This window comes from Adelges cooleyi, unplaced genomic scaffold, assembly GCF_023614345.1.
Source record: "Adelges cooleyi isolate 19-005CV unplaced genomic scaffold, UGA_ACOO_1.1 ACOO_flye_CR_arks_rails_tigmint_CR_PRNA_1, whole genome shotgun sequence".
Lineage (NCBI taxonomy): Eukaryota > Metazoa > Arthropoda > Insecta > Hemiptera > Adelgidae > Adelges > Adelges cooleyi.
This window is the reverse complement of record NW_026095751.1, coordinates 4,102,414-4,117,705: the sequence shown is the minus strand read 5'-3', so window position 1 is coordinate 4,117,705 and position 15,292 is coordinate 4,102,414. Positions and strand designations below refer to the sequence as shown.

Genomic DNA, 15,292 nt, shown 5'->3' with positions numbered 1-15,292 from the left:
AGGCAAATAACACAAACAAGGTAAACAAATAATTTACACATAGTGTTATTGCTGTCAATCATGTTTAAATGTAACCATTAATAATATCTAAGGTCGGGCAGGTCAAAATGTATAAATGTTTTTAATAATAGACATCTGGTGTGAACTTATCAACCATAATATTTTTACTCGGATTACTTGCTTGATTTTGTACTAGGCCCTGGAGGTACCGTTTTAAACGAAGATAGAAATTATAATATAAACTAGAACTGCATGCGGATCTGATGTGCTTAAAACAATGTTTGGTTTTTTTTTTTTACAAACATTTTTACCATTTGTGCACAATTATTCTGATCGCCCTGTTCTTTATCACTTGAGTAAATAATCCAACATTAGTATAGTTGACTAATAAACGTTGGTTATCACTTTGGCTTTTTTTTTATTTTATAATTTGGTAACTGTTGCTACCAAAACCTAACACCAGATGTTCCAAATCGGTAAACAACTTTTTTCCCTCTTAAAAATAATTATCAATTTTGTTATCACAGTTGATGTGAAATTTTTCCTAATTGAAAATCATCTCAAGGTAAGAATTTAAAAAAATTGTCTTAATAAAATGTTTCAAATACCTATATCGTAAAACATACAAGAATTAAAACTATATTATGCTCATAATCTACCTAAATATTATAGCTTTTAAGTAAATACATGTAGTGAAAAAAAAAGACTGATAGGGGTAATACGGATTACAACCAAAAATGACGGGGTAATGACTAATAGCGGTCATTTGCAATTTTAAATAAAAACTTAACTTAATTTTAAAAACCTGAAACTTATATACATAATATCTAACAAGTTTATAGTTTTTTCTGAACTTTTAGTTCCAAAGATATTTCAATTCCCGCTAAGTGGCCGCAATTCCCCCAAACTTCCCCTAAGTGAACAAAAAAAAATAGAAGAGATAAAATTACAAAGCTAAAAAATGTCCAAAAACAATTTATATCGACTCGACTACAGGAGTTAATGATGATTCATTGTCACGCATTAGTGAAGATATCATGTGTGTTTTTAATTAAAGTACTTGTTTTTGCAAGGGAAACTTTTTGGTGAAATCAGAATTTACTTGACTTATTTTACCGTCGTTTAGGGCATTCAAAATGAAGGTTTGAAAACGTAACCAAGTAAAAATTTACATTTTTTATTATAATAAAACACATTTTTCGATTAAAATAATTACTATTGCAATGATATATATTAGAATATCATGCTATTAAGCATTGTAATCAACTTAATTTAAAAATATACTTGTTGTATAAACGTATTCACATAACAACAAAATATGCACTTATATCCAAAACCAATATTTTTTTTTATTGTTGGTATTATGAATTGTGGACATACTTATCTTACTCTCATAGTTGTGCGCACATATAATAAAAATATGTTTTTACCATAAAATCCGAGCCCATAAATTTTAAACTGTTATACCTAACTTTAAAAATACCTCAACAAAATGTTCAGCAAATCAAACGCATACATTTAAGTTTCAAAAGTCACCCTCGTTAAAATGTAATGCACCATTCGCAGGGTTCACTAAACTATGTTTAAGGAACAACGAGACATCTATGGACTCAATATAAAACATTAAACGAACGTTGGTAATAATTCTGGGTACTGGCTGGAAAAAAACCATTAAATTATTATTAGTCCAGGCAAATCAGAAAAATTGCAGAAAAATGCTGGAAAGCTGAATTTTGGTATACACCTTAAGTGAAAGGACCTTATAGTAACACACTAAAAGTTGGATGCCTGCTAGCTCTGCTCTTGGTGTCAACAAAATCAGTTTTTCCCAAATAACTAGTTATTTTTTATGATTAGCTGATAAATACTTATATACTTAACTGTAGACGAGGTAAATAACCGTAAAAAAGGTTTTTATAATTTTTTTTGTGGGAACATTATTTACTTAGGTAATTACACATCAAAGTATTAGAAACTTGTATTTGTATTGGATATAAATAAATGTGCATTGTGTTATTGTCTGTTTTGATATTATATGAACTGAACCAATAGAAGACCTATTATTATTATTATTATTAATAAATAAAAAAAAAACGAGGTTAATTTGCATGCTATCAAGTAATTTTAAAAATCACATAGGTACTCTGATTACAAACACCGCCATCGATTTATCATTGTCTAATAAAAAAATTAAAGTGGTCGGTGAAGATTGACCTGTTAATTATTTTAATAGGCGTGGCTCTTACTACCAATAATTTTTTTTTTGTTAAACCCGGAAAAAGTAAAACTGAGAGAATGATTTATAGAAAAGTAAAAGTGCAGGGCTTTAAACTTATTAAGAAGCGGGGCCCTATTTAATAAACTCAGCTAAAGCATTTTACAATTCAAATAAAACAGACCATAATAACACATTACGCACTTATTCATATCCAATACACAATTAATACAAGTTTCCAATACTTTGATAATAAATTTCATGTGTGAACTGTAATTATCTAAGTAAATATTGTACCCACAAAAATGTTTATAAAAACTTTTTTTTATAGATAATTACCTCGTCTACAATAAAGTATATAAATATTTTTTTTTGTAATCTTAAAAATTAACGAGTTATTTGCAAAAAACTAATTTTGTTGACACAAAGAGCAGAGCTAGCAGGCATCCAATTTTAGTGTGTACTAAGGACCTTTCCCTTAAGGTGTATACCAAAATTCAGCTTTCCAGCATTTTTTCTGCAATTTTTCTGATTTGCCTGGACTAATAATAATTTAATGGTTTTTTTCCAGCCAGTACCCAGAATTATTACCAACGTTCGTTTAATGTTTTATATTGAGTCCATAGATGTTTTGTTGTTCTTTAAACATAGTTTAGTGAACCCTGCGAATGGTGCATTACATTTTAACGAGGGTGACTTTTGAATCTTAAATGTATGCGTTTGATTTGCTGAATATTTTGTTGAGGTATTTTTAAAGTTAGGTATAACAGTTTAAAATTTATGGGCTCGGATTTTATGGTAAAAACATATTTTTATTATATGTGCGCACAACTATGAGAGTAAGATAAGTATGTCCACAATTCATAATACCAACAATTAAAAAAAAAATGGTTTTGGATATAAGTGCACATTTTGATGGTATGTGAACACATTTTACAACAAGTATATTTTTAAATTAAGTTGATTACAATGCTTAATAGCATGATATTCTAATATATATCATTGCAATAGTAATTATTTTAATCGAAAAATGTGTTTTATTATAATAAAAAATGTAAATTTTTACTTGGTTACGTTTTCAAACCTTGATTTTGAATGCCCTAAACGACGGTAAAATATGTAATAAGTAAATTCTGATTTCACCAAAAAATGTCCATTAAAAAACAAGTACATTAATTAAAAAACAGACACGATCTCTTCACTAATGCCTGACAATGAATCATCATTAACTCTTGTAGTCTAGTCTAATATAAATTGTTTTTAAAAAATAAGTTAGCTTTGTAATTTTATCTCTTCTATTTTTTTTCACTTAATAATAAATTAGGCATATAAAGAGCTCCATAGTTTTATACGAAATGCTGAAACCTTGAGAAATTCCCATACTTTAATTACCGCACTAAGGAAACCATACTTTACCTTTATCCGTAGAAAGGGATTCAATACCGTCATACATTTTGACAGACCACAGTTGAAAGATATCGATGCCGAAACGCAACATAAAATAAACAATAAAACAAGTGTGCTTGCCATAGAAACCATTGTTTAATCACGACTTGGGTAAATAAAATATTGTAATGTACAATTGCGGAACGATGATTTTTTTGTGGTTCTTGATATTCTATTAGTTAGTTCTTATAACAAAAGAGTTTTATATTATTTGGATCTAGTAAACTATACTAATGTTGGTTTATTTACTCAAGTGATAAAGAACAGGGCGATCAGAACAATTGTGCACAATTGGTAAAAATTGTTGTAAAAAAGAAAAACTTATATTGTTTGAGAACATAAAATCCGCATGCAGTTCTAATTTATAATATTATTATTCTTATTCAAAACGGTACCTTTCAGGCCTAGTACAAAAACAAGCAAGTAATCCGAGTAAAAATATTATGGTTGGTAAGTTCACACCAGATGTGGTTTATTATTAAAAAACATTTATACATTATAGGCCCGACCTTATAGACTTAATACTATGTGTAATGTATTTTTGCCTAAAAACAATGACTATTATCATTTTTGGGTATTGCTTTTTTAAGTGAATTTTTCAATGACAATTAAATACATTATATAATCGTATATTATACTACTGTACATAGTATTATAGTATTACAAGCGTGGACACTATTCAACAAAGTCTAAATTCTTTGAGTTAAGAATTATGAAATGTATGTGTCACGCTAAAATTGAACCAAATTTAAATCACAAAAAAACTTACAATATAAAACTTTATCTGATAAAATTATGATGGACTTTGTTTTTAATTAGAAATTAAGGATATTTAATATTATTTAAAATTGTAGTCAATTTTCGGTTGTTTTCAAAGTAATTGACATTTTAAATAAAATGTGCTACAGTTGATTGGTAAATTGTTCTTGTAGTAAAATTATTTTAAACTTTTTATTTCGACTATTTTTTAGAAAAACATGTTTTTCATCAATAGAGTGTAGTAAACAAATAAAAATGGCATATATATTTTTATAATAATAATCATTACTAATTTTTTCATAAAAATAAAAAAATCATCCAGTGAAGGGTTAAATAACTTTCAAATTAACTACTTCCTCCAAACTCAAATTTAATATTTGTAAATAATCTTATTGAATATCATGATTTAGATTGTCTACAAGTTCTTAAAAGAAAATTATTTAAAACCAGATTTGAAAATAAATTATTGTATACAAGTAAATATTATAAAAAAATGTTCTCTTGTTCTGCCGCTAATGTTTTAATGGCCATAAGAAATACTTTGAATATAGAATGAATGCTTAAAAACAAAAAAACAAAAAATACTTTAAATATTGATTTCTTTGATTTTAAGAATCTAGAGGTATTTAAATTGTTTATACTATGGTTTCAAATATGGTTGTAATTAAATTTAGTTACAATACTTTTACCTATTTTATAACAGCTATAATTTGGCGGTTTTCAAATAAAATGTTTACCTTTTATTGCTTTAAGTATGTTTTTATATTTCACGAGTGTTTTAAAAAGAAATCACGAATAACAATATGTTATAAAACTCAAAAGTTATTATGTTAAATCTGTTGTTGTGATCAAATTATCTATGGTATATATTCAACAGTTAAGGAATAGTATTATTTTCTTAAATTATGTTCATTTGTTTACCGGATTAATTAAATAGATTGATGATAAAAAATGGAATAAGTACTACACTTGACTACTTGTTTGCGTTATACCGCTTTATTATCATTTATAATTATTAAATAGTTAAATATAACGATAAAACGTATAGCGTGTATTGTTATTCTCTTGTTAATTTTACCAATGAAATAAAATACTATTTGTATATTTTAAATCTAGCAATGTTATAGTGTTGCAAAAACAACAAATAGGTTTAATAGGTCAAACACCAGAGACTAGTTTTCTATTATTCTTGTAATTCTATTTGTAATATTTAAATGAGTTAGGTACAGCATAAAATGCAAAGTTTGTTTTTTTTCAAAAGCAACCATTTCCTGCACAGATATTATTTGTATACTTTTAAAGAGATTAAAAGCTAGCGGGTTTTCAAAGAGTTTTATATAGGCAATATTTAAGAAAAAAAGTAGTTTTAATAAGTTTAGACAGTATTTTAATATTTTGTATTAACTTCGGTTTATAAGCAGAAGTTAATTTTTGTAGGTAGTTTAGGTAAAAAGGAATGGCACAGACTTGTATTATGTGTTCAAATATCATAATTTATTGTGTTTTATCATTTGGATAACATTGTTATGTCTTGCCTGTCCTGAGTATAACAATGGAAATAATTCTTATCACTACCTAATTTTTTTTTAGGCTTTCAAAATAGAAAAAATTATTTTAATGACCTTGATGACAAACTATTTTTAGAAATGTATAGACTATTTAAACAATGTTTTAAAAAATGATGTATAAATTATTCATATAAACCGAAACGTTTAAAAGAAAGTAAAATAAAAATGTCAATAAACTGACAAATTAAATATCACAATCATTTATCAGTTATCAAATATCTTAATAACCAATGAGAACGTTGGAATCGAGGTAACCGCTTTGGTAACCCAACTAACGTTTTATTAACTTAACAACTAGAATTTAACAATACTAATGTTATGGTGATACCTATTTTATTTAACCAGATGTTAAATTTAAACGAATTGTTAACTAACATTGTGTTAAGAGTGTATTTAACATTAGTTGGTGAAACAATAGCTGATTGAGGCAATTTGAAATTTTTGTTAGGTACACTTATAATTTTACCTTTCCTCATAATAGTCACCACCATTTAAGGTTAGACAATAATTGGTAGTTACTGTCAAGGCGTGTTAAGTTTTTATTGCTTCTGATATAAGATGGGTTCAAAATGTAAATACAGATACCAAATGCAAACTACTTAGTAAATTTCATTAACCGGTTGTTCCGTTTATATAGAATACAAAATTAGAAGCAGAGCAATATGCTAGGTTTGTGAACTTTGAGTATATTATTCGTTCAAAAGTTCTAAGCGAACAATCACAGAGATATATATTTTTTTTTAGTTAAATTTTTAATTAATATGAAATCTATTATAATAACAAACATATTTCAAAAATAGGTTTGTTTACTTGTAAAATCACTTGCAAAACACGAGGGAAAGCAGACATTAGATAACATTACCTATATTGGAATGTAAACCAATATTTTATGTAAACCTGGTAAATATATTGCATCACTATCTTACCTAACCATATTATATCATTGCCGGTGTTGTATGAAGAGAGATAAAAAAAAATCTTCAACTTTTAACACCGTTAAAAATTCTGAACTTAATGAGACGAAGACAAAAGAAGCGTCTAGGCTATTTGAGGCAAGACAAAAATGGATTGAAGAAAAGCAAAACAGAAAAAAATAGAAAGATTATTATTACAAAATATAACAATTATAACACTCTAAAGCCAATATTATAACATTTTTCACAACCGAAGAATGTGAACACTTTTGGTTATTCTAATAATTTGTTAAAAACAAAATTTGCTTGGACCAAAATAGGATAAAGTGGACCGGTTGAAAATCTGCTCAGGTGTAGCAATTAGGAATAAGTCTAAGCCTATTTGTTTGACATTCTATCAGCCGGTTTCACCAACTATTGTTAAATACACTCTTAACACAATGTTAGTTAACAATTCATTTAAATTTAACATCTGGTTAAATGTAATAAGATTAACCATAACATTAGTATTGTTAAATTCTATTTGTCAAGTTAACAAAACGTTAGTTGGGTTACCAAAGCGGTTACCTCGATTCCAACGTTCTCGTTGGTTATTAAGATATTTGATAACTGATAAATGATTGTATTATTCAATTTGTTAGTTTATTGACTTTTTATTTTACTTTCTTTTAACGTTTCGGTTTATATGAATAATTTATACATCATTTTTTAAAACATTGCTTAAATAATCTATACATTTCTAAAAATAGTTTGTCATCAAGGTCATTAAACTATTTTTTTCTATTTTGAAGGGCTAAAAAACAAGTAGTTAGTGATAAGAATTATTTCCAGTGTTATACTATAGACAGGCAAGACATACAAATATTATCCAAATTACAAAAATTCAATAAATTATGATATTTGAACCTATAATGCAGGTCTGTGCCATTCCTTTTTATCTAATCTACCTACATTAAAATAACTTCTGCTTACCTAATAAAGGGTTATCCAAGTTGTCATTTCTACAATTCTCTAAATACTCAATATAAAGAAATTCCTCATCTAATGGGTAATTCGTTGTTATATATTACTAGTATACTCGGTCAACAAAAATTATAAAACGATTTCTGAACTATAATAATATAAATATTAAAGTTGTTGGTGAAACCGGCTGTATAAGTGCTTGTTTACACAGGTACATATCAATAAACACTTGTGGATAATAAATTTAATTTATCTAATGTGGTGCCAATTTAAAAAAAATTATCTTACCTAACTACAATAATCCTACTTAATAGATTGATTGAAAACAAGAAACAACATAATTTTCATGCCAAATACATTGTTTATTTTTAACATGTTCCAAAAATTCTTTGTCAACGTATTACGACCACTAATATTGTTGTATAGTAAAACTCCAAAAAACATTTTAGCGCATGGTTTTAGGTTTTAAAAAACAATAGACAACTGGTACGGTAATTATTAAACAGGGAAATATTTTACAAAAAATACATTATGTACAGTTTTTTTTTGTTTTGTAAAGAATTTTTAAAAATGTAAATAAATAAAAAAAAAAATAATACAAATTGTAAATAATAATTAAAAGTCTAGTTATAAAATCGTTTTACAAATATACGAATGGTAACGATGAACATATTGTTGTTAAAATGTTATTTGATTTTGTAATAATTGAGCAATAATTGGGTGTGCAAAATTCGTTATAAATAAATTAACAACTTTAGTTTTTACAGTACAAAAAATGCATTTTTTTTCTGTTAAGACTAATTTGTATTTGAATGCCCAACAAAACTTATAGTGTAATGTCCAGTCGGAAAAAAATCAATTCATATTATACTGTACGGTATTTACATTGATTTATATTCAAAAACATTATTTCTAAGTCTTAAGTGTAAGTGTTACGTTGTAACTCCAGGAAATCCAGCGGTAATACTAAATAAATTTATATTTATATATATTTTTTATCTTTGAGTTTTTGGCTTGGTATTTTCATTTTGAATAGATTTTCGGCTACCCTCCACGACGGATTTAATTTAAATCAAAATCAAATTTTTAACGATAAAAACTACACAATGTACGGTTTAAGTTAAAAGAATAAATAACATTTCGGGCGACGGTGAGGTATTTTCGCGACACTAGTAGTAATTTTTTGAGACATGCTCCGAAACCGCAATGTGTAAGTACTTGTTAAAAAATAGTAAATAGACTTTATTTGATTATCAGACGACATCACGAATTCACCAATGTCGCGAAGATAGCCCACATCGCCGTCCCGCGTGGTATTTTACAAATAATAATCTTTTTGTATATAACATTAAATATGAAATTATTAAATAATATTATATTATATATTATGTATGTATATAAAAATAAAGTTTGTTCTAAAAATGAGCGCGATAAAAATATTACAACTACAAAATGATAAATTAAAAATTTGATTTGTTCCGTTCGCTCCGCCAACTAAGACACATACCTATTATATACGTCCCAATTGGCCGTGCACACTAAATTCTATCTAATAATAATAATAATAATTATATTAAAAAAAAAAAAATAAATACATAATTAAAATTCGTTAAAAAAAAAGAAATCGTCTTCGTCTAAATAAAATTATTATTCGTATCACAGTCCGATTCGAGAATTTTTTTATTTTATTTTTTCTTCCGGTGTCACCGAACTATTAACCCTATGCATCGTATACATCACAGTTAAGAGGTTACACGCAAAAACATATCTGTCGACCAAGCAATGCATTTCGCGCACACGAGACGAGCGTTTTATAATATAATATAATGTTTGTAATTTGATCGTTTAATTTTGACACGTTGACAGTGCAATATCGCGACAATTGCTATGCGTACATCATCTAAACCGTAACAATTAAATAAACGCCACACAGTATCAATGTGGCAGTGTCAACGTGCTCTAAATACAGAAAATTACATATTATATCGGTGGTTAAAACCGCTAATCGGGCAACAGTTGTTGGGCGTCCACGTCCGTGTCTTGTATGCCTTGACTCAACCGATGATACGAATCCCGGACGATCAGCAACCGCTGTTGGCCGTTGACCAGCATGCTGCTGCCCCGCCGGAGTATGCGCTGTGTACCCCTTTCTATGTTTTCCCGGGTGAACACCATCTGATGATAAGTGCGGACGAACACCGCCACCAGTATTAAAGCGCCTCCCAGTATTAGACCGTACGTCAACAAAGGGACTGCCGCGTCCACGAACGTGGTGGCCAAATATATCCACCGGTGTATGTTCTCCGGCAAATCGCCGACGCCCTGAAAAAAAGGAAACCGCCAAACAATTACAAAATCGTAGAGAAAATAAAATCCTAGGGGTCCACCGAGACGAAGATGGGCAGAACGAGTGAACACAGATTCCAGATCTTACTGGAATCTCACAAGGAACGAGAATCGAAGAAATCAAATACAGAGCCTTCGATAGACATCGCAGTAGGACCTTTGCAGCAAAGGTCCTACATGGACTGTAAAAGCGAGAAAAAAATCATCTATTGGTAACTGAGTAAACTCAGTTAGGAGTATTTCCGTGGTTCGCCAGTAAGTAAGTGCCTACCTAACAAATTCATTTGACTATCCTTATATATCCTGAACTTGATGTATCTGCATGAAGTATGGATACTCTTAACGTTATTTTCAGAATGACCCCCAGCCATAAGACATATCCATGTCAAAAGCGAGCGCAGTCTAAACCAGCGCTGTCCAAACCAAGCACGGTTTAAGCCAAGTACAGTATAAATCAGTACAGTAAGTCGGCAGAAAATTGGATCAAATCTAAAACGGATTTCATCGCAATCATACGCTTCGTTGCCAATCTGCGGATAGTTAGAATCCAGCACAGTGGAAGTTCAAACTAAGCACAGTCAGGGAGATATGAAATTAACAAACAAAGAGAGTCAGCTGATTGAAGACTTATTCATGATCCAATGTCTTTCATTAGGGAAGGTAAAAATTGATTTACTTTTGTAAAGTATCGTGAATTTTCATGAAACCCCGTTTATTTATCGAATACAATTCTTCGAGGAATCGATTGAGAGCTCTAGTTAAAAAGTATCTAGGCGCAGTGGTTAAATTAAGATTCAAGTCTCAGTATTGGTAGTCGATATCCAAATTAGTTGCATTATTCTAGAGGGCTTAAAGATAGTAGTCAATACTGTTACAGTCTATCGTGTAGATTTTTGCTGGTCGAAGCCCTCGCGGGTTTTTTATTATATTATATCCCCCTCCCCTTGCCCATAATTAAGTATTGAATGTACCTACGCCACTGGCTATAATAATATATAGACGAACCACATTATTGTACATATAAATAGGTTGTAGGTATGGTACAGAATGATTCAATGTAAATAAAGTTAATTATACGATTTGTTTTCGAATATAATATGACCTTACGAACGCAAATCGTTCGATCGTGTCTTATATCCTTGCTATTATACACACCTCTTCGAGCCACATAATCGGGAACACGATACTTCTGAAGTTATTGGTAGGGTATATGTTGGATTGCTCGACTTTCAAATTCAGTTGAACTTTCACTCTGGCTTCCAGAGGAACTCCCAATCGCTGCAATCAAAACGAATATTAATATTTTTTTTAAAAATGTCAACGGTTAGGTCTTAATAAAGTCTTAGGTACCTGTTGAATTTTGAAAAACGTTTCGTGTTTTTCTTGGTCTGGATGTAAACCTTCCACTTCGTCCAAAAGTCTGGGATCAGCTTTGTAAAAATGAGGGAAGGACAAATATACTGGAGCATCTGTAAAGTAAACAATCGCATTTAAATTTGTAAATCAATGCATACCTTGAAATGTACCTTAACGTTTATTACTGCGCCCTCGACCTTAATTTATATAAAGGTCATCCTTTACCCTTAACCCTAGTAGTTTTTTTTCTTCTTCTCCACCTCTCCCTTGACACGGCTTTCAGACACACACGCCCAATGGCCATCTTTATATAACTCTTAATATTATGTTCAACTATCTCCTGCATCATTCTTCTGCGAATCCTAAATACTTGAACCTATCGACTTCACCGACAACCTCACATCTCATCTTCATAATAATATATCGCCTCGTCTGGTCTGATATTATCCTACATTCTAGCAAATGAATTCAAACAACTAATTCGGTCGGTCAATGCGTCAACAGCTATTGGTTTGACATTTCAGTCTAATTTAACAAAATCTACTTACTAAATTGGCATGGTCCAATGTATTGCAATCCTTTGATAGTGCAGTTGGTGTTGTCTTCGCAGAAACAAGCGTTCTCGGGGTTAACGTCTACAGTTTCTAGCATTTTGTCATCAGGTGTGTAGTAACCAGCTACCACGCCGTCTTTGAGTACATCTTTACGGTATCTTAGAGGCAACACTCGACACAGATCTTTATCGTAAACGTGCACAATGTCAGACTTTGTTATCTCTCTCGGAGGGAAAAACGAACCTGTTCAAGTTAAAATAGATTCCAGTTAGATATTGAGATACTTGTAAACATGATATTATTGTTGATGTTACCTTCAGACGCCTTAATGGAATTACACGGCGAACCCTTCCAAAACGGCAGTTCGTCCATTCCGTTCACTCGATCGAGAAGCCCAAAGTTTTCCATTCCGTTGTGTCCGGTATAGATTGTGGAGACTTCGTCTAGCGTGCCGTTTCGCTAATGTATTACAAAGAACAAAATAGGTTACCCGTCGTCATTGCGATAAAATATTATACCACCATATTGTTTTGAGAGACAAAGGCTGATATTTGTAAAATTTTGAGGGTTTACACGTTATGTGCATATCATATAACTATCAAATGTTGGCTCTCAACCACACAGATCTTCTTCTTCTACATCTTCGCCTTACCCTCCCAATGGGGTCGGCCACCCTAGTCCTACTCCTCCATAGAGGTCGGTCTTCTACATTTCATCCATCCATATTTTCTTTGGCCATCCTCTTCTTCTTTTCCCCTACATTCATCTTCATAACATCTCTCGCTGCCTCTGTCTCATCTCTTCTCATAACATGACCGAACCATCTCAGTCTATTCTCTCTCATTTTCTCCACTCCTAGACTCGCCCTTATGTTTTCATTTCTTATTCTATCTCCCATATAACATTGCTGGCCTCACTACCGACCTATACAATTTACCTTTCAATCTTAAAGGCATCCTCCTTTTACACAAAACACCCGACCCATCTCGACCACAGCTGATATTGTAATAATTTCAAACGGCTTGTACTCACCAATAGGAACAGTCCCATTTGTTTGGGAGGTCTCTTCCCTTTTGGATAGTAAGTATTGGCCAAAGAAGTCAACGGGTCGTCGTAGCCAAAGACCAGTTGCTGCGGGGTAACGTGTTTGAACGGAGTTAGACTAGAGAACCTCAGTATCGCGGAGAGTGAACTTTTTAATATCGACGGTAAACTATTGGCTTGCGTAGTCAATGTCTGGGTGAAACAAAAAACACAAAATTGTAATATATTTTTGGGCGGTAAACGCTTGCCGGGCGGTAGGTATACGTACTAGCAAAGGAATGTTTGGAACAGTCAGTTTGATGTCATCTTTTTTGACAACCGAAAGATGTGGTAGGAATTCTAAAATTTTTTTATGTTGGTACGTTACCGTCCCGTTATTGTGAAACCGAATGTTTACTTTTTCCATGTCTTCTCTGAAAATGTGTATAAAACAAATGTTTAGTTAAAATAATTAACATGACATGTCGGTATTAGTTTGTGTCAGCTAGTTAACGTTGTTTTAAACAATTCTCAAATATAATCGACCTTAAATAGTATAGGTAGTACGACGATTGCTGTACCGGGCTGGTTGCATTCGAAATAATAAAACCTATTGTCAAATCACGCTGGGGATTATCTAAACATTGTCTTCTTCTCTTTACATAAAAACATAATCATTTAAGAAAGCTACTATCAATGTTATGAATCAGTTGTATTACTATTATTATGCGTGCCAATCAATAACAACAAGAGACAAGACTGCCTGGTGTGCTTTTACAAGTGACATAACGGTTGTGTGTGCGAAGACACTTTCAACGCTTTTTATTAAACCGACGGCCTTCCGTTTTGAAGGTCTGCCGTTTTGAAATTTCCAACCGAAATAACAATAATAATAATAATAATAATATGATAATAAGGAAATAATATACATTATTAACCTTTGAAAAACACTAACTAATGACACACACACACTGTCGATCGATCATTGGTTTTTTAAAAAAATATTATATATATTTTAATACGCCTACATTAACATATTTTCAAGACGGAGAAATTAAGATATCCTAATTGCCTTTATAAAATACATACACACACTTATAAATGTATACATATATAGAGAGAGAGAGATTATGTGAAATTAATGATTCGTTTTGTCAACTCAAAACAATACATGCGATTAAAGTATATTATTATTATTATTGTAATCGCCTAGCTAATGGTGTTTTATTTCCTTTGTCATTGACGAACGTTTAACGTAATGCGGGAAATAAGTTTGTCGACATTAAGCTGTTGAGAGATTTAACTTTAAAAAATTTTTTTAAAAAAATCTTGCCCCTATCTTATTAAGTGTCGCCACATTGGACAGCCTCTAAAATCAACGGGTTAACGTCGGCTGTAATTTATTATGATCAAATAAATAATGCCGGATTATGTTAATAACATTTTTAAAAAAATGCAGCCATATTGATTTGTTGTTTTTTACTTGTATAGCGCACGAATTAAATAGGTAAAATTAAGTTATTTCTCTAAGCGACTCAATGCCGTTTTAGATGAGCAATACGCAAGGTCATGAATGCAGTAAATATATATATATATATATATATATATAATAATTACTGTTACACAATAATATTATGTTCGTTTTAAGTGGCCAATAACGTACAATTAAACTATGGTAAAAATCAATTGCCTCGACTGTGGTAAAAATAATAGTTATTAACACAGGCCTAGGGACTTATAGCTCTTAAAAAATACACAAATATGCTCCTAAAATTATCATTCGAATTATACATTACAATGTTTAAATTTAAAAAAAAATGAATTGCCGATTAAATTAATTGACACTCAATGTCTTAAATTGTATAGCGTTATTTTAGTATTACTTCTTTTTGTAAATAAATATAAATATTACTGTTAATTTTGTTTTGGGCACTTGTGCCTGTTAAGAAAATAAAATTAACTAATTAATTAAATCTTAATTATTTTCATTTTTAAATTTATAAAAAATAATAAATAATAATTATCAATAAAAATACAACTTGTATTATTGTACAACTATATTTGAAAAAAAAAAATATTTACCTTAAAATCTTGAACAATTTGACGTATATTATAATTTAAATTATAAAATATATAAAAATAAATAAT

At 30.2% G+C, this 15,292-nt stretch overlaps 1 protein-coding gene across 3 annotated transcripts in view; it reads right to left on the bottom strand.

Moving 5' to 3' along the window:
• Window positions 1-8,206: 8,206 nt before the first annotated feature.
• LOC126833091 (scavenger receptor class B member 1) overlaps window positions 8,207-15,292 on the bottom strand; it is a 65,333-nt gene continuing 58,247 nt past the window's right edge. For all 3 annotated transcript variants that reach the window (XM_050564243.1, XM_050564245.1, XM_050564251.1), the window contains exons 5-11: window positions 13,434-13,578; window positions 13,154-13,357; window positions 12,436-12,580; window positions 12,116-12,364; window positions 11,562-11,680; window positions 11,367-11,489; window positions 8,207-10,187 (exon numbers count right to left, since the gene is read on the bottom strand). In XM_050564243.1, the coding sequence (XP_050420200.1) occupies window positions 9,867-10,187; window positions 11,367-11,489; window positions 11,562-11,680; window positions 12,116-12,364; window positions 12,436-12,580; window positions 13,154-13,357; window positions 13,434-13,578 (1,306 nt within the window). In that variant the 3' untranslated portion in view covers window positions 8,207-9,866. The remainder of the gene's footprint in view (window positions 10,188-11,366; window positions 11,490-11,561; window positions 11,681-12,115; window positions 12,365-12,435; window positions 12,581-13,153; window positions 13,358-13,433; window positions 13,579-15,292) is intronic.